Here is a 19,712-nt window from a genome sequence, read left to right on the forward strand (position 1 = left end):
TTTAGGAATCGTACAATTGTGGTGTTTCGTTATGGAGACAAACGGGTATTTGTCTTTATTTTGTTCAAATGGCTGTATTGACGTCTTTGGAGCGACTTGGATGCAAAGATGCAATCGGACGCGTCACTCTGATTTTGATGCAGTCTTCCTCACCCTTACCTTCAATTCTACCATGTTTCTGTACCATGTTTCTGTACCATGTTTCTGTACCATGTTTCTGTACCAGGTTTCTGTTCTGTTCTCGTAACTTATCGTCACTGAGAATCCGGTGAAAGGACCCAACCTGTCCGTTTCCCCGACCGCCACTAAATTGACTTGACCCGTATTATTTCACACTCACTGACCCCCCAAAAGGATGTTAGGTCAAACTTAAAAGTGGATCCGCGCCAACTGGGAAACGCTGTTATAGTTTGTGATATTATTTCTGAAATTCCACAAAGGTTTTCATCTTATTGGTTGTAGACCGGATAACTTTAAAAAAAAAAATCTATTTATCCTTTAACCATTCGGAGCCTGCCTTTCCCCATATAAGTCTTCCTGATTATTTTACTGGCTCCATATTGTTGTTGACAGTTGCATGATGTGTTGTACTTCAAATGTACACTCATGTACACATTCATTTTTCTGATCTTGGCTTCTCTTCTGAAGCAAGTCCATGAGTGACACAGCGTTTTCCTCTCGTCCTCTCTTTTCTTTCTTCTATCTTGGTGGCCAACTATCTCGCCGGGCCCGTTTCAGGTTGAAGCAGTGGTTTGTGATGATGATTGCTGGGTCAGGTGGTTCGGTAGATGTGACGGTGGTAGTGGTGATGGCGTTAGTGGTAGTCTGAGGGGGTTTTGTCTGTGTTGTTCTCTAATGTCATCCCTCTCTAACGGTCTGCCCTATCTTGTTCTGTTGATGTCTGTTTCCACAATGTTCCCTCAGGGCTGAGACTGTGTCCCGTTGGAGGAAAGGAGTCTGGTCTTGTCTTTGCCCGAGCCCTTCCTCTGAAGCACGCTCCCGCTGCCCCCTATCCCTGCGTCACCACGCTCACACTTCTCGCCCCGGTCCCCGCCTCCTTCCGAACGTCGGGAGTTTTGCCGGGTCGGGGTGCCGGGCGGACGCGAGGTCAGCTGCCCATTCTTCTCATCTGGGGAGAAAAAGAGTTAAAAAACATGAGCTAGATGAAGACATATATAAATAAATAGTGTGTGTGTGTGTGTGTCTGTGTGTGTGTGTGTGTGTATGTCTGTGTGTGTATGTCTGTGTGTGTATGTCTGTGTGTCTGTGTGTGTGTGCGAGTGTGTGTCTGTGTGTGTATGTGTGTGTGTGTGTGTCTGTGTGTGTGTGTGTGTGTGTATGTGTGTGTGTGTGTGTGTGTGTGTGTGTGTGTGTGTGTGTGTGTGTGTGTGTGTGTGTGTGTGTGTGTGTGTGTGTGTGTGTGTGTGTGTGTGTGTGTGTGTGTGTGTGTGTGTCTGTGTGTCTGTGTGTGTATGTATGTATTTATGAACATTTGAACATCTTGGCCACGTTCTGTTATAATCTCCACCCGGCACAGCCAGAAGAGGACTGGCCACCCCACATATGCTCTCTAATTCTCTCTTTCTTTTCTCTCTCTCGGAGGACCTGAGCCCTAGGACCGTGCCCCAGGACTACCTGACATGATGGCTCCTTGCTGTCCCCAGTCCACCTGACTGTGCTGCTGCTCCAGTTTAAACTGTTCTGCCTTATTATTATTCGACCATGCTGGTCATTTATGAACATTTGAACATCTTGGTCATGTTCTGTTATAATCTCTACCCGGCACAGCCAGAAGAGGACTGGCCACCCCACATAGCCCGGTTCCTCTCTAGGTTTCTTCCTAGGTTTTGGCCTTTCTAGGGAGTTTTTCCTAGCCACCGTGCTTTTACACCTGCATTGTTTGCTGTTTGGGGTTTTAGGCTGGGTTTCTGTACAGCACTTTGAGATATCAGCTGATGTACGAAGGGCTATATAAATACATTTGATTTGATTTGATTTGTGTGTGTTGGTGTGTGTGTGTGTGTGTGTGTGTGTGTGTGTGTGTGTGTGTGTGTGTGTGTGTGTGTGTGTGTGTGTGTGTGGGGACCAACCAGCCAGTGCCTGCACAGATGGCTGATCATGAGTACTAAGTAGCTGGGCTTGAATCGTTTCCACCACTCTCTTGAACCTGCGACTTGGACCTAAGGAGTCAGACATATACTCGGTCAAGGTATACACTGCCCCGCATCAATATGGGGATGACTTTAAGATGAATTACCTACATGTATAATGAGTTCTGTTTAACTGTCTCCTGACAGTTTTGTGGTATATGTCAGGGATATATTACAGGATAAAATATAGGACAAAATCATGCCAAACATTGGTTACCAAACACCGACTCTACACATTTTTGCAAATGAAGGTCTCATAGACTAAATTAAACTGTAACTTCAAGCGAATCATAACTTCCACTTAAATCACATTTTCACTTGAAAATCCTACTCCCATTGACATCAATGCATAACTAAGTGGCAATTTGCCTTAAGTGGGTAGCAAGAACGCTTAAAAAAAAGTCTTACTGTAACACAAACAAGTCTGGGAACCACTACCTGATATGAGAGTGAACGTCACGCTGTAGATGCCAGTTTCCCTCTTTCCTTCCCTCTCGGCACGCTCCCTCTCTCTCTCCCTCTCTCCTTCAGAGAAGGCGATGTCCACCTGGAACTTAACAGGCTTCTGGAAGACGGAGGGGCCACCGGAGGACTTATACTCGGCTCTGAAGCTGGTCTGGGAGACAACGCTGTGACTCAGAGACGGGATCTGAACAGATGCAATGCAACAACACAGCATTGGAAACAAGAGGTGGAAACCGCTTTACACAGCTTACAGGACTTTCCATCTATTGTTTATGTGTTCATGTTTTATGGAGGTGGTTGGTGTATCTTTGTATCATGGCTGTGCAGGCCTTTCACTGAAAGTAGGGGAAGGTACAGAGTTAAAGAGAAGGAGTTAGAGAGATATTCACTTTATATATTATCTACCTCACCTGCTTTGGCAATGTTAACACATGTTTCAAGCCCTTGAATTGAATTGAATTGAAATGAATTGAGAGAGAGAATAGATAAAGAGAGAGAGGATAGATAAAGAGAGAGAGGATAGATAAAGAGAGAGAGAGGATAGATAGAGAGAGGATAGATAAAGAGAGAGAGGATAGATAAAGAGAGAGAGGATAGATAGAGAGAGAGAGGATAGATAAAGAGAGAGAGAGAGAGGATAGATAAGAGAGAGAGAGAGAGGATAGATAGAGAGAGAGAGGATAGATAAGAGAGAGAGAGGATAGATAGAGAGAGAGAGGATAGATAGAGAGAGAGGATAGATAAAGAGAGAGAGAGAGAGAGAGAGGATAGATAAAGAGAGAGAGGATAGATAAAGAGAGAGAGAAAGAGAGTTGTCCGAGAGAGATAGAGAGAAAGAATGAGTGAGGATAGAGGATAGACAGAGATACTCACAGACAAGAAGGCGTGGACTATATCAGCTTTGATGGAACTAAGCGGTTTGTCTCTAATGACAACAAATATCTGTTCCTCCTTTTCCAGGCTGATGAAGTTCCCAAACCACGACTTCTTGGCCAGCCTGCCATTCAGAAGCATTTTTTAAGTCACATATTCATGCGGCATCGAAACGTGTTACAGGCTTGCAGATACGATAGCATTTCACATGACAGGCAGGACAGTCATGCCGATGGATACAGATAGACTAACTGTGTGTGTCTAGGATTATCTACTTACTCTGGGCTTGATTCTGGAGTTAGACTGGACATGTCCTCCGGTGTTGGAACTACAGGAGAGCAAAAGGAGAGAGACGGAGAGAGAGAGAGAGAGAGAGAGAGAGAGAGAGAGAGAGAGAGAGAGAGAGAGAGAGAGAGAGAGAGAGAGAGAGAGAGAGACAGAGAGAGAGACAGACAGAGAGAGACAGAGAGAGAGAGAGAGAGAGAGAGTTAGACTAGAGAGAGAGAGACAGAGAGAGAGACAGAGAGAGAGACAGAGAGAGAGAGAGAGAGAGAGAGAGAGACAGAGAGACAGAGAGAGAGACAGAGAGACAGAGAGAGAGAGAGAGAGAGAGAGAGAGAGAGAGAGAGAGAGAGAGAGAGAGAGAGAGAGAGAGAGAGAGAGAGAGAGAGAGAGAGAGAGAAAAAAAAGAAAGAAAGAAAGAAATAGAAAGAAGAGTCAGAGGGAGAGAGATGGTGAGTTATATATCGAGGGGAAAAAGAAAAAGAAGGAGAAAGCGAGAGAGGGGTAGAGTGGAGAGAAGTAAGAACTTGATGACGTCACTTGACGAGGTTCAGTTCCATTGATTTAATGACCAATCTGTCTAATAAATCTGAGCACCGTATAGTACAGTACGGTCCTTCTGCAATGGTAGAAGAGACTGTGGCTACTTTGAGAACAGAATATGCACATACGGGTCACTTTAATAATCTTTGCAAACTGTTTTACCCAAATCCTCTGTATATACTGTATTCTAGTCATGGCTCATTCTATATACTGTGCCTTCAGACAGTATTCACACCCCTTGACTTTTTCCACATTTTGTTGTGTTACAGCCTGGATTATATTGGGAGTTTTTTCACTGGCCTACACACAATACCCCATATTGTCAAAGTGGAATTATGTGTTTAGACATTTTTGCAAATTAATTTTAAAAACGTAAAGCTGAAATGTCTCGACTCAATAAGTCATCAACCCCCTTTGTTATGGCAAGCCTAAATAAGTTCAGGTGTAAAAATGTACAAAGTGAGCAAAAAACTCACATAATAAGTTGCATGGACTCACTCTGTGTGCAGAAATAGTGTTTAACATGGTTTTTGAATGACTACTTCATCTCTGTACCCCACACATACAGTTATCTGTAAAAGGCTCCACAGTCGGGCAGTGAATTTCAAACACAGATTCAACCACAAAGACCAGGGAGGTTTTCCAATGTCTCGCAAATAAGGGCTCCTATTGGTAGATGGCTTTTAAAAAAAGCAGACATTGAATATCCCTTTGGGCATGGTAAAGTTGTTCATTACACTTTGGGTGGTGTATCAATACACCGATTGAATGTAAAGATACAGGCACCCTTCCTAACTCAATTGCCGGATATTAAGGAAATCGCTTAGGGGATTTCACCATGAGGCTAATGGTGACTTTAAAAACAGTTACAGAGTTTAATGGCTGTGATAGGAGACAACTGGGGATGGACCAACAACGTTGTCGTTACTCCACAATACTAGCCTAATTGAAGCCTGTACAGAATACAAATATTCCAAAACATGCATCTTGTTCGCAACAAGGAACTGAAGTAATACTGCAAAAATTGTGGTAAAGCAATTCCTTTTTCATCCTGAATACAAAGTGTTGTTTGGGTCAAATCCAATAAAACACATTACTGAGTAGCACTCTCCATATTTTCAAGCATAGTGGTGGCTGCATCATGTTATGGGTATGCTTGTAATCGTTAAGGACTGGAGAGATTTTCAGGATAAAAAAAAGAAGTGAAGCACAGGCAAAACCCTAGAGGAAAACCTGGTTCAGTCTGCTTTTCACCAGACACTGGGAATGAATTCACCTTTCAGAAGGACAATAATTTGAAACACAAATCTTAAACTGGAGTTGCTTACCAAGAAGACGGTGAATGTTCTTGAGTGGGCGGGTTATAGTTTTGACTTAAATCTGCTCGAAAATCTATGGAAATTGTTGTCTAGCAATGATCAACAATCAATTAGAAAGAGCTTAAAGAATTTAGAAAATAATGATTTACAAAAATGTCTAAAAACATGTATTCACTTTGTCATTATGTGTTATCATTGGTAGGTGGGTGCGCAAATAAATATATTTAATCCATTTTGAATTCAGGCCTTAACATAACAAAATGTCAAGGGGTATGAACACTTTCTGAAGACACTACAACTGCTACTGTACACCCCTTTCCTATTCATATACTGTCCATACGGTCTATACACACATATATATTTATATTCCGGGCTCTAACATTGCTCATTCTGAAATGTCTTAAATTCTTTCTTACACACACTCCCCCTCTCTCTCACCCTGCAGTTTGCGTCGGTGGAAGCGTGGCGAACCCAGCAGGTTGTTCTTGAAGGAGTTGAGGCGTGTCCTCCAGTGGGCGGAGCTACTGGCGGCCATCCCCCGCTGCCTCCGGGGCTGGAGGGCGGGGTTAGGGAGAGGGATCCGCCCCCGCCGCCTCCCTCTGCCCGCGAGGAGGAGGAGGAAGAGGAGGAGGAGGGAGGGGTGGGCGGGGGGTGCTGGGGGTGGTGGATGGGGGTGCCCAGGGGGGTGGGGAGTGGAGACCCCTGAGGGGTGACCTGTGGCACAGGGGCAGAGTTAGGATAGACGCTCTTAGTGACTGACTTAAAGACGGAGGGGGCGGGGAAAAAGAAGAAGCGAGGGATGGGGGAGAGGATGGGGGAGGGGGACGCAGAGGGGGGAGCTTGGAGAGGTAGTGACTTCATGGACTGGAGGTGAGTGCGATCGGAGAGCCCTTTGGAGGGCAGGGTCTGGGTTTTGGGGTCGGGCACAGTCATCCGTTGTGACGGCCGGGGAGTGGTGGCACTTCCTGGTTTGGGGTCTTTGGAGTGGGTGGTGGAGGCGGAGGTGACTTCTGATTGGCTGAAAGTGAAAACTGGGCTCTGATGGGGGGAAGAGAAAGGACGGAGGGACGGAGAGGAGGGAAGGACAGATGAAGAGAGCAATGGTCATGAGTTATGATTTATGAATATGCTGTAGTCTGATTGTACTTATATTTCTAATTGTAGAGATGCATATTCTGTTATTTCTCTTATTATGTTAATTCAATAGGGTCCATTTTGAATAAAGGTCCAGAGACCCTTTCAATTTGAGGGCTAATATGTGATCCTATCGGTCTGTGTCTCTTGTGTGCTTCTAGGCCTTTACTATTGGTGTGTGTGAGTGAGTGTGCGTGTGTGCGATGGTATCTATGGTGTGGGTAATGGCTCAGAATGGGACAGTAATGAGGGTGATGGACAGTCAGGACAAATGACAGTCTCAGAAGAACATTTACAGTTACAGGAACACTTCAGTTCATTACAGAGTAACACAATCATATCACAGTAGCTGTGCAGTAGCACATTTCACCGCGAACAAAGGTAGGTAGTCTCATCTCAATGTGAGTTCGGCATATCAAAGATATACTTATGTACAGAAATATACTGATATTACAGGTATGGTATTTTATCAATTCTACAGTAGAACCACCTCTATAATAATCATCAGGTGGTATAAATGTGTGTTTTTGTAAAAGAGTTGGCCAAGCGTGACTTACCCTGGGACTGCTGAGAGGACTTGACGAGAGCCCTGTTGAAGCGCCACTGACTGAACGAGACCTGGAGGACAAAAATACCAGTATCAGACAACACCGGTACAGTAACACATAGCACGGTCTCCCTTATGGGAAAAGCCACATGGATGTCACGTGATCACATGTGATCTGGCCATAGAGAGGCTTTTATTCTCTATTTTGGTTAGGCCAGGGTGTGACTAGGGTGGGCATTCTATGTTCCTTTTTCTATGTTTTTGTATTTCTTTGTTTTTGGCCGGGTATGGTTCTCAATCAGGGACAGCTGTCTATCGTTGTCTCTGATTGAGAACCATACTTAGGTATGGGTTTTGTGGGTAGTTGATTTCTGTTTTGGAACTGACGGAGCTGTTTCGGTTGTTCTTTTTGTTACTTTGTATTTAGTGTTCAGTTCTATTTAATAAATGACGAACGCGTACCACGCTGCGCTGAATTACCTCGACTAACCGGTGCCCCTGCACATTGACTCTGTACAGGCACCCACTGTATATAGTCTCGCTATTGTTATTTTACTGCTGCTCTTTAATTATTTGTTACTTGTATTATTATTTTGGGGGGTAAAACTGTATTGTTGGTTAAGGACTTGCAAGTAAGCATTTCACTGTAAGGTCGACACCTGTTGAATTCAGCGCATGTGACAAATACAATTTGATTTGATTTATCAGTTTATCTGACTATTCTCTCTCTCATCATTGATTTCATTGATTTATTTCAGTCATTTGAGGGTTTTCTGTATAGTTGTCTACTGTAGGTGAGACATATTATTCTGTTTTAAGGTTACTCCTGAATATAAATATTATAGTTTTTCTTGAGTACAAAGCTGAGATTTACTTTGAAGTCCAGTGTTGGAATACAGGTGAAATCAGTCATTGACACAGACATGGTGGAGTAGCAGGAAGATAGTAATGCCATGAACTAAGAGGTTGTGAGTTCAAATCCCAGGTGAGGACCTAATGAATAATAATTACTGTATAAATAAACATACACCATGTAATCAAATTGTGACAAATATCTAAGTGGAAAACACTGCAGTTTGTCACATTCCGGGGACATCCTGTCCTGTTTGCAGGGCATCATGTGAAAACTTGAATCCACATGTGAAAGGTTATGGGATCATGTGAAAATATCACATGTGAAGTCTTCCAAAACCCCATGATTTCACATAACTTCACATGTGCAATAGAATTTTGCACGTGCAAAACATGTGGAACTTTCACAAGTGAAGTCATCAGACAACACTAGTACAACAACACAAAGCACGAGTGTGTGTGTGTGTGCCTGTATGTATGTGTGTGTGCGTGCATTTGTGTGTGTGCATATTCGGTGTGCGTGTGTGTTTATGTGTGTATATATCTATGTCTAACCTCTGGCTGTGTGCGGAGGTGTCCAGCGCCCTGCGCGTGGGTGTTGGGGAGCCCTGCTCCGTCACACTCAGCACCTCCAGGCTCTTCCTCTCCGGCCGGCACCGGCCATGACGGGTCAGCATGGGAGAGTCCACCCGCTTCCTCGGGGGATCTGCTGGGAGACCTTAGAAAGGTTAGAATCCAGGTCTCAGAGGTACACAGAAAAGCACCTCTAACCTACGTTTTTTAAAGCACTGGTGCATCAAAACACAAATATGTCGGGAGGTTTTGACATGCTGACGTGTCGGACAAAGAAACCGCAATTGCAGGACTTTTTATTTTAAAACAGACTCGCCAGATGTTGCTTACTGTCGCTAGCTTCACAGATACCTATCAGTAAGTCAGGGTTGGCTAGAAATAGAATGTTCCAAATGATTTCTGAGAATGTTAGGTTAGAATAGAAAATGAATCGAATGTCTCTGGGAGAGATCAGAGTGTCCAATAAGTGTCGGTTAGGTTGTTGATTCTTTCTAATATACAGTGCCTTGCGAAAGTATTCGGCCCCCTTGAACTTTGCGACTTTTTGCCACATTTCAGGCTTCAAACATAAAGATATAAAACTGTCTTTTTTTTGTGAAGAATCAACAACAAGTGGGACACAATCATGAAGTGGAACGACATTTATTGAATATTTCAAACTTTTTTAACAAATCAAAAACTGAAAAATTGGGCGTGCAAAATTATTCAGCCCCCTTAAGTTAATACTTTGTAGCGCCACCTTTTGCTGCGATTACAGCTGTAAGTCGCTTGGGGTATGTCTCTATCAGTTTTGCACATCGAGAGACTGACATTTTTCCCCATTCCTCCTTGCAAAACAGCTCGAGCTCAGTGAGGTTGGATGGAGAGCATTTGTGAACAGCAGTTTTCAGTTCTTTCCACAGATTCTCGATTGGATTCAGGTCTGGACTTTGTCTTGGCCATTCTAACACCTGGATATGTTTATTTTTGAACCATTCCATTGTAGATTTTGCTTCATGTTTTGGATCATTGTCTTGTTGGAAGACAAATCTCCGTCCCAGTCTCAGGTCTTTTGCAGACTCCATCAGGTTTTCGTACAGAATGGTCCTGTATTTGGCTCCATCCATCTTCCCATCAATTTTAACCATCTTTCCTGTCCCTGCTGAAGAAAAGCAGGCCCAAACCATGATGCTGCCACCACCATGTTTGACAGTGGGGATGGTGTGTTCAGGGTGATGAGCTGTGTTGCTTTTACGCCAAACATAACGTTTTGCATTGTTGCCAAAAAGTTCAATTTTAGTTTCATCTGACCAGAGCACCTTCTTCCACATGTTTGGTGTGTCTCCCAGGTGGCTTGTGGCAAACTTTAAACGACACTTTTTATGGATATCTTTAAGAAATGGCTTTCTCCTTGCCACTCTTCCATAAAGGCCAGATTTGTGCAATATACGACTGATTGTTGTCCTATGGACAGTCTCCCACCTCAGCTGTAGATCTCTGCAGTTCCTCCAGAGTGATCATGGGCCTCTTGGCTGCATCTCTGATCAGTCTTCTCCTTGTATGAGCTGAAAGTTTAGAGGGACGGCCAGGTCTTGGTAGATTTGCAGTGGTCTGATACTCCTTCCATTTCAATATTATCGCTTGCACAGTGCTCCTTGGAATGTTTAAAGCTTGGGAAATCTTTTTGTATCCAAATCCGGCTTTAAACTTCTTCACAACAGTATCTCGGACCTGCCTGGTGTTCCTTGTTCTTCATGATGCTCTCTGCGCTTTTAAAGGAACTCTGAGACTATCACAGTGCAGGTGCATTTATATGGAGACTTGATTACACACAGGTGGATTGTATTTATCATCATTAGTCATTTAGGTCAACATTGGATCATTCAGAGATCCTCACTGAACTTCTGGAGAGAGTTTGCTGCACTGAAAGTAAAGGGGCTGAATAATTTTGCACGCCCAATTTTTCAGTTTTTGATTTGTTAAAAAAGTTTGAAATATCCAATAAATGTCGTTCCACTTCATGATTATGTCCCACTTGTTGTTGATTCTTCACAAAAAATACAGTTTTATATCTTTATGTTTGATGCCTGAAATGTGGCAAAAGGTCGCAAAGTTCAAGGGGGCCGAATTCTTTCGCAAGGCACTGTATGTTGTCTAATGTTGTCTAAAGGTTTTCTTTCCAACCTATGCTGTCTAAAGGTTTTCTAACCTATATCGTTCCTGGGCGGCAGGTCTTCATCCTCACAGCTGGGGTAACGCTCTTTCCTGTCCAAGAGGAGGTAGTAGATCATCTTCTCCTGGTTGTCTCTGAGAAAACGAGAGAGAGAGAGAGTGAGTGAGTGAGTGAGTGAGTGAGTGAGTGAGTGAGTGAAAGATAGAGAGAGAGACAGAAAGACAGAAAGAGAGAGAGAGAATGAGAGAGAGTGAGAGAGATAGAAAGAGAGACAGAGAGAGAGAGAGAGAGAATGAGAGAGTGAGAGAGACAGAGAGAGACAGAGAGAGAGAGAGAGAGAGAGAGAGAGAGAGAGAGAGAGAGAGGGAGAAAGAAAGAAAGAAAGAAAGAAAGAAAGAAAGAAAGAAAGAAAGAAAGAAAGAAAGAGAAAGAGAGAGAGAGAATGAGAGAGAGTGAGAGAGATAGAATGAGAGACAGAGAGAGAGAGAATGAGAGAGAGTGAGAGAGACAGAGAGAATGAGAGAGAGAGTGAGAGAGACAGAGAGAGAGAGAGAGAGAGAGAGAGAGAGAGAGAGAGAGAGAAAGAAAGAAAGAAAGAAAGAAAGAAAGAAAGAAAGAAAGAAAGAAAGAAAGAGAGAAAGAAAGAAAGAAAGAAAGAGAAAGAGAGAGAGAGAAAGAGAGAGAGAAAGAAAGAAAGAAGAGAAAGAGAGAGAGAGAAAGAGAGAAAGAAAGAAAGAAAGAAACGAAAGAAAGAAAGAAAGAGAGAGAGAGAGAGAGAGAGAGAGAGAGAGAGAGAGAGAGAGAGAGAGAGAGAGAGAGAGAGAGAAAGAAAGAAAGAAAGAGAGAGAGAAAGAGACATTCAGGGATTGATAAAGATGTTTAAATCAGAGCATAATGTGAGAGTTGGCAGGACAACAGCAGAAGGAGAAAGAGCCATTGTTTATATCTGTGGTCGTGGTAATGCTTTGCCAGAGTGATGTAACATTTGACATGCCAAAAAAGCAGATTGGTCAGTCAATAGAGAGAGAGAGAGATTGTCTCTTTTTGCTGGAATATCACAATCAGTCCCCCTGTCCCAATTTTTTTATTCATTTTACCTTTATGTAAACTAGGCAAGTTCTTATTTTCAATGACAGCCTAGGAACAGTGGGTTAACGACCTGTTCAGGGGCAGAATGACAGATTTGTACCTTGTCAGCTCGGGGGTTTGAACATGCAACCTTCCAGTTACTCGTCCAACGCTCTAACCACTAGGCTACCCTGCTGTCCCAATACTGTCCCAATACTCCACAAAGTCCTATTTCCTGGGTTGGATTACCTTTACTTTTCCAGAGAGAGACAGAGAGAAAAATACGAGGATAGAGAAAGGCAGGAAAACACTAGTTGGGAGAAGGGGAGCGAGAGAGATATAGAGAGAGGCTTGTAAAGGAGGAGCAGAGTGAGAGAAACAAAGAGATAGAGAATGTTGAATGGAATTGACAGAGAGAGAGAGAGAGAGAGAGCGAAAGAGAGCGCGAGCGAGAGGAAGAGAGAGCGAGAGAGAGAGATCAATAGTTCATTTCCACAGCAACCAGTGAACGGTGACACTACAGGGGCCACATCAAGGGACACTCACACTGGAGGTCCCGGGTCAGCTTTCCCCGGTCGCTAGAAGCAGCACAGATAGTACTCACTCCTCACACTGCAGGTCCTGGGTCAGTTTCCCCCGGTCTCTGAAGCAGCCCAGCGAGTGCATGCTGTCCAGCACATCGGGGTCCAGCTCGGTCAGAGACACGATCCTCTTCACACACACACGCCTGGGAGGTGGCTGCTCCGGGCACGGCTCGTTACGACCACCACTGGCAGGGGAGAGATACGGAAAGGGGGAAAAGCGAGAGATAGAGAGAAAGACAGACGGCGGGGAGAGAGGTCGGATGAGTAGAGAGTTCCGAGAAAACGGCCACATACACGAGCAACATGTAGAACTATTCAACGGACTGTCTTGGTTTTAGTCTTCTGTTCGGAGAGAAGAAGACAATGATTAAGTTATGAGAGAAAACAGAGCACAACGGGGTGAGTGTACTTACAGATACCAGGAGTGTTTTTGTATGGCTTCTAGCTGTAAAAGAACACAGACGCAGCCAGTTAGTTACCCACACAGTACTCCTACTACGTCTAGTCAGTACCGTGAGTCTCTCTCCTCCCCTCTCCTACTACGTCTAGTCAGTACCGTGAGTCTCTCTCCTCCCCTCTCCTACTACGTCTAGCCAGTACCGTGAGTCTCTCTCCTCCCCTCTCCTACTACGTCTAGTCAGTACCGTGAGTCTCTCTCCTCCCCTCTCCTACTACGTCTAGTCAGTACCGTGAGTCTCTCTCCTCCCCTCTCCTACTACGTCTAGCCAGTACCGTGAGTCTCTCTCCTCCCCTCTCCTACTACGTCTAGTCAGTACCGTGAGTCTCTCTCCTCCCCTCTCCTACTACGTCTAGTCAGTACCGTGAGTCTCTCTCCTCCCCTCTCCTACTACGTCTAGTCAGTACCGTGAGTCTCTCTCCTCCCCTCTCCTACTACGTCTAGTCAGTACCGTGAGTCTCTCTCCTCCCTTCTCCTACTACGTCTAGTCAGTACCGTGAGTCTCTCTCCTCCCCTCTCCTACTACGTCTAGTCAGTACCGTGAGTCTCTCTCCTCCCCTCTCCTACTACGTCTAGTCAGTACCGTGAGTCTCTCTCCTCCCCTCTCCTACTACGTCTAGTCAGTACCGTGAGTCTCTCTCCTCCCCTCCCTACGTCTAGTCAGTACCGTGAGTCTCTCTCCTCCCCTCTCCTACTACGTCTAGTCAGTACCGTGAGTCTCTCTCCTCCCCTCTCCTACTACGTCTAGTCAGTACCGTGAGTCTCTCTCCTCCCCTCTCCTACTACGTCTAGTCAGTACCGTGAGTCTCTCTCCTCCCCTCTCCTACTACATCTAGTCAGTACCATGAGTCTCTCTCCTCCCCTCTCCTACTACGTCTAGTCAGTACCGTGAGTCTCTCTCTACCCCTCTCCTCCCCTCTCCTACTACGTCTAGTCAGTACCGTGAGTCTCTGTCTACCCCTCTCCTCCCCTACTACGTATAGTCAGTACCGTGAGCCTCTCTCTACCCCTCTCCTCCCCTCTCCTACTACGTCTAGTCAGTACCGTGAGTCTCTCTCTACCCCTCTCCTCCCCTACTATGTCTAGTCAGTACCGTGAGTCTCTGTCTACCCCTCTCCTCCCCTACTACGTATAGTCAGTACCGTGAGTCTCTCTCCACCCCTCTCCTCCCTATCCTACTACGTCTAGTCAGTACCGTGAGTCTCTCTCCATCCCTCTCCTCCCCTCTCCTACTACGTCTAGTCAGTACCGTGAGTCTCTGTCTACCCCCTCCTCCTCCCCTACTACGTCTAGTCAGTACCGTGAGTCTCTGTCTACCCCTCTTCTCCCCTCCTACTACGTCCAGTCAGTACCATGAGTCTCTCTCCTCCTCCCCTCTCCTACTACGTCTAGTCAGTACCGTGAGTCTCTCTCTACCCCTCTCCTCCCCTACTACGTATAGTCAGTACCGTGAGTCTCTCTCCACCCCTCTCCTCCCCTATCCTACTACGTCTAGTCAGTACCGTGAGTCTCTGTCTACCCCTCTCCTCCCCCCCTACTACGTCTAGTCAGTACCGTGAGTCTCTGTCTACCCCTCTCCTCCCCTACTACGTCTAGTCAGTACCGTGAGTCTCTCTCTACCCCTCTCCTCCCCTCTCCTACTACGTCTAGTCAGTACCGTGAGTCTCTGTCTACCCCTCTCCTCCCCTACTACGTCTGGTCAGTACCGTGAGTCTCTCTCTACCCCTCTCCTCCCCCGTACTGTGAGTCGCTCTCTTCCTCACCCCTCTCTCTCTACCCCTCTCCTCCCCCGTACCGTGAGTCTCTTGTCAGGGTTGACCTGGATCATTCCTTTGAGCAGGGCCTGGCAGTCTGGGGGGATGAAGTGGGGCATGTGGAACACCCCACTCTTCACCTTCTCAAGGAGCTGGCGCAGGTTGTCATGGTCAAAGGGTAGAGCTCCCTACACACACACCCACACACACAAACACACACACACACACAGGAGAGGAGAGAGGGGAGTTACAGAGCGAGAGACATCGAGGGGAAGAAAGAGATGGAGGGAGAGGTTCTTACCACCAGCAGTGCAAAGAGGATGACTCCGCAGCTCCACACATCTGCCCTGCGACCGTCATACTTCTCCCCCTGCAATGCAAGAGGACGGCAGGACACTCAAGGAGAATAAAACCGCTTCACTGTTCATTCATGCAGTCCGGACACACACAGAGATTGTGGGCGTACGTCTGACCTCCACAGACGCACAGAGAGAAGGGAACTTACTCTGATAACTTCTGGACACGCGTAGTGAGGAGATCTGTCATCGTTCAGAAGAAAGAAAAGGCAGTTCTTAACATTTTTTATTTATTTAACCAGGCAAGTCAATTAAGAACAAATTCTTATTTACAATAACGGCCTACAGGGGAACAGTGGGTTATAACGGCCTTGTTCAGGGGCAGAACGACGGACTTTTACCTTGTCAGCTCGGGGATTCGATCCAGCAACCTTTCGGATACTAGTCCAACGCTCTAACCACTAGGCTACCTGCCGTCCCCAAAATACTGTACGTCAGTAAGGGCGCCCGCCTCTACACGCACACGCAGGAACACACACACACTGTACTCACCCACAGCTGGTCTCTAGCAGGCTGTCTCCCACCTGTAGGGAAGCCATGCCGAAGTCAGCGATGCGGATGTTGTTCTTCTCATCCAGGAGCAGGTTCTCAGGCTTCAGGTCTCTATGACTACACACACACACACACGCACACACACGCGCGCGCGCACGGACACACAAACACACACACACACATACACACACGCGGGAGCGCACACACACGCGCGTGCGGACACACACACACACACACACACACACACACACACACACACACACACACACACACACACACACACACACACACACACACACACACACACACACACACACACACACACACACACACAGGTTAGAGAAACAGGTCTGTTCTCTTCATTGACATTTTCTTTTTCGCCTCTCTAGAGTTTAAACTGGATTGATTTGACATAGTGGCTGTATATATCTATTGCTCTGAACATATAGAGTGACAGTGTACACACAGACTGACCAGGTGCATCCGGGTGAAATCTATGATCCCTTATTGATGTCACTTGTTAAATCCACTTCAATCAGTGTAGAGGAAGGGGAGGAGACGGGTGAAAGAAGGATTTATAAGTCTTGAGACAATTGAGACATGGATTGTGTGTGTGCGCCATTCAGAGGCTGAATAATGGGAAAGACTAAATATTTAAGTGCCTTTGAACAGGGTATGGTAGTAGGTGCCAGGTGGAACAGTTTCAGTGTTCCAAGAACTGCAAAGCTTCAAGAATGGTCGACCACCCTAAGGACATCCAGCCAACTAGACAACTGTGGGAAGCATTGGAGTCAACATGGGCCAGCATCCCTGTGGAATGCATTCAACACCTTGTAGAGTTCATGCCCTGATGACCTGAGGCTGTTCAAAAAAAGCATTACAAAAAAAGTCCTTAAAAACAAGATAAACGAGCCGCTCCCAAACAAGATTTTAGCCTACTGCGCGATGAGTTTGCAGAACTGTAGATAAAAGGTGTGGGGGGCAACTCAAAATTAGGAAGGTGTTTGTAATGTTTGGTATACTCAGTGTATATACTGCATTGCTGTAGTGTCCTCACCATATAGAGTGACTGTGTACATATTGTTTTATACAGTATATTACTGTAGTGTCTGACCATATAGAGTGACTGTGTACATATTGTTTTATACAGTATATTACTGTAGTGTCTGACCATATAGAGTGACTGTGTACATATTGTTTTATACAGTATATTACTGTAGTGTCTGACCATATAGTGACTGTGTACATATTGTTTTATACAGTATATTACTGTAGTGTCTGACCATATAGAGTGACTGTGTACATATTGTTGTATACAGTATATTACTGTAGTGTCTGACCATATAGAGTGACTGTGTATATACTTCTGTAGTGTCTGACCATATAGAGTGACTATGTATATACTTCTGTAATGTCTGACCATATAGAGTGACTATGTATATACTTCTGTAATGTCTGACCATATAGAGTGACTATGTATATACTTCTGTAATGTCTGACCATATAGAGTGACTATGTATATACTTCTGTAATGTCTGACCATATAGAGTGACTATGTATATACTTCTGTAGTGTCTGACCATATAGAGTGACTATGTATATACTTCTGTAGTGTCTGACCATATAGAGTGACTATGTATATACTTCTGTAGTGTCTGACCATATAGAGTGACTATGTATATACTTCTGTAGTGTCTGACCATATAGAGTGACTATGTATATACTTCTGTAATGTCTGACCATATAGAGTGACTATGTATATACTTCTGTAGTGTCTGACCATATAGAGTGACTATGTATATACTACTGTAGTGTCTGACCATATAGAGTGACTGTGTATATACTTCTGTAATGTCTGACCATATAGAGTGACTATGTATATACTTCTGTAGTGTCTGACCATATAGAGTGACTATGTATATACTTCTGTAGTGTCTGACCATATAGAGTGGCTGTGGCAGAAGTCCAGCGCTGAGATGATCTGTCTGAAGAACTTCCTGGCCTCTTTAGGCGTCAGTCTGCCCTTCTTCACCAGGTAGTCAAATAACTCTCCTCCTGAGACATGCTCCAACACCAGATACCTGGGAGGGAGGGAGGGAGGGAGGGAGGGAGGCAGGGAGGGAGGGAGCGAGCGAGGGAGAGAGGGAGGGAGGGGGAGGGAGGGAGGGAGGGAGGGAGGGAGGGAGGAAGGAAGGGGTGAGGGAGGGAGGGAGGGAGGGAGGGGAGGGAGGGAGGGAGGGAGGGAGGGAGGGAGGGAGGGAGGGAGGGAGGGAGGGAGGGAGGGAGGAGGGAGGGAGGGTGGGAGGGAGGGAGGGAGGGGAGGGAGGGACCGAGCGAGGGAGGGAGGTAGGGAGGGAGGGAGGGAGGGAGGGAGGGAGGGGAGGAGGGAGGGAGGGAGGGAGGGAGGGAGGGAGGGAGGGAGGGAGGGAGGGAGGGAGGGAGGGAGGGAGGGAGGGAGGGAGGGAGGGATACTGTATGTTTCAGCATATAATAATAACAAACTAATTCCCCCACTGTACATGGTCACACATACTCTCACACACTTTGATGTGTACATGCTTAAACATGTATAGGCCTGTTCATAATGTCACACGTTCAGTACAGCACCAATTATCACTCACACGTACACATTCATGCATGCACACACACACTCACGCACAGTATATTAGTATATTATTGAGTTTTGGTACAGTAGAAGAGACGGGCAGAAAGAGAGGGAGAAAGAATGTGGGTGAGAAAAGAGGATAATATACTTACAGGTATTTGTTATTCTCATAAACGTCATGCAGCTTCAGCACATGAGGGTGCTCTATTAGTTTTAGTATAGCTATCTCCCTCTCCACCTGGAGACACAGAGAGAGAGAGAAGATAGAGAGAAAGAGAGAGGAGTTACAAACAGAGAGGGGAGAGAGAGAGAGAGAGAGAGGAGTTACAAACAGAGAGGAGAGAGAGAGAGAGAGAGAGAGAGAGAGAGAGAGAGGAGAGTTACAAACAGAGAGGAGAGAGAGGGAGAGAGAAAGAGAGAGAGGAGTTACAAGCAGAGAGGAGAGAGAGAGAGAGAGAGAGAGAGAGAGAGAGAGAGAGAGAGGAGGTACGAACAGAGAGGAGGTAGAGAGAGAGGAGTTACTGAGAGAGAGAGAGAGAGAGGGGGGGGGTATGAACAGAGAGGAATTAGAGAGAGAGAGGAGGTACGAACAGAGAGGAGAGAGAGAGAGAGAGGGGTACGAACGGAGAGGAGTAGACAGAGGAGGTACGAACAAAGAGGAGGGAGAGAGAGAGAGAGAGAGAGAGAGAGAGAGAGAGAGAGAGAGAGGGAGAGAGAGAGAGGAGGTACGAACAGAGAGGAGGTAGAGATAAGAGAGAGAGAGAGAGAGAGAGAGAGAGTGAGAGAGAGGGAGAGAGAGAGAGAGGGAGGAGTTATGAACAGAGAGGAGAGAGAGAGGAGTTACGAACAGAGGAGCGAGAGAGAGGAGTTACGAACGGAGAGGAATTAGAGAGAGAGAGGAGGTACGAACAGAGAGGAGAGAGAGAGCGAGAGAGAGAGAGAGAGAGAGAGAGAGAGAGAGAGAGAGAGAGAGAGAGAGAGAGGAGGTATGAACAGAGGAGAGAGGGGGGGTACGAACAGAGAGGAGGTAGAGAGAGAGGAGGTATGAACAGAGAGGAGAGAGAGAGAGAGAGGAGGTACGAACAGAGAGGAGGTAGAGAGAGAGGAGGTACGAACAGAGAGGAGAGAGAGAGAGAGAGAGAGAGAGAGAGGAAGTAGAGAGAGAGGAGGTACGAGAGAGAGAGGAGAGGTACAAACAGAGAGGAGAGAGCGAGAGAGAGAGAGAGAGAGAGAGAGGAGGTAGAGAGAGAGAGAGAGAGAGGAGGTACGAACAGAGAGGAGAGAGAGAGAGAGAGAGAGGGAGGAGTTATGAACAGAGAGGAGAGAGAGAGAGAGAGAGAGAGAGAGAGAGGAGTTACAAGAGAGAGAGAGAGAGGAGTTAGAGAACAGAGAGAGAGAGAGAGAGGAGTATACAACAGAACAGAGAGAGGAATTAGAGAGAAAGAGGAGGTACGAACAGAGAGGAGAGAGAGAGAGAGAGAGAGAGAGAGAGAGAGAGAGCGAGAG

General features: G+C 45.9%; 1 protein-coding gene across 1 annotated transcript in view; it reads right to left on the reverse strand.

Moving 5' to 3' along the window:
* Positions 1 to 348: 348 nt before the first annotated feature.
* Positions 349 to 19,712, reverse strand: part of brsk1b (BR serine/threonine kinase 1b) — a 26,308-nt gene continuing 6,944 nt past the window's right edge. The window contains 18 exon segments of the mRNA XM_052518509.1: positions 349 to 1,129; positions 2,091 to 2,180; positions 2,589 to 2,799; positions 3,489 to 3,612; positions 3,768 to 3,816; positions 6,071 to 6,172; positions 6,175 to 6,346; positions 7,324 to 7,384; positions 8,721 to 8,871; positions 10,927 to 11,024; positions 12,563 to 12,727; positions 12,956 to 12,987; positions 14,795 to 14,941; positions 15,055 to 15,123; positions 15,259 to 15,292; positions 15,602 to 15,718; positions 17,542 to 17,682; positions 18,359 to 18,444. Of these exon segments, the coding sequence (XP_052374469.1) occupies positions 921 to 1,129; positions 2,091 to 2,180; positions 2,589 to 2,799; positions 3,489 to 3,612; positions 3,768 to 3,816; positions 6,071 to 6,172; positions 6,175 to 6,346; positions 7,324 to 7,384; positions 8,721 to 8,871; positions 10,927 to 11,024; positions 12,563 to 12,727; positions 12,956 to 12,987; positions 14,795 to 14,941; positions 15,055 to 15,123; positions 15,259 to 15,292; positions 15,602 to 15,718; positions 17,542 to 17,682; positions 18,359 to 18,444 (2,058 nt within the window). The 3' untranslated portion in view covers positions 349 to 920.

This window comes from Oncorhynchus keta, chromosome 5 (assembly GCF_023373465.1).
Source record: "Oncorhynchus keta strain PuntledgeMale-10-30-2019 chromosome 5, Oket_V2, whole genome shotgun sequence".
Classification (NCBI taxonomy): Eukaryota; Metazoa; Chordata; class Actinopteri; order Salmoniformes; family Salmonidae; genus Oncorhynchus; species Oncorhynchus keta.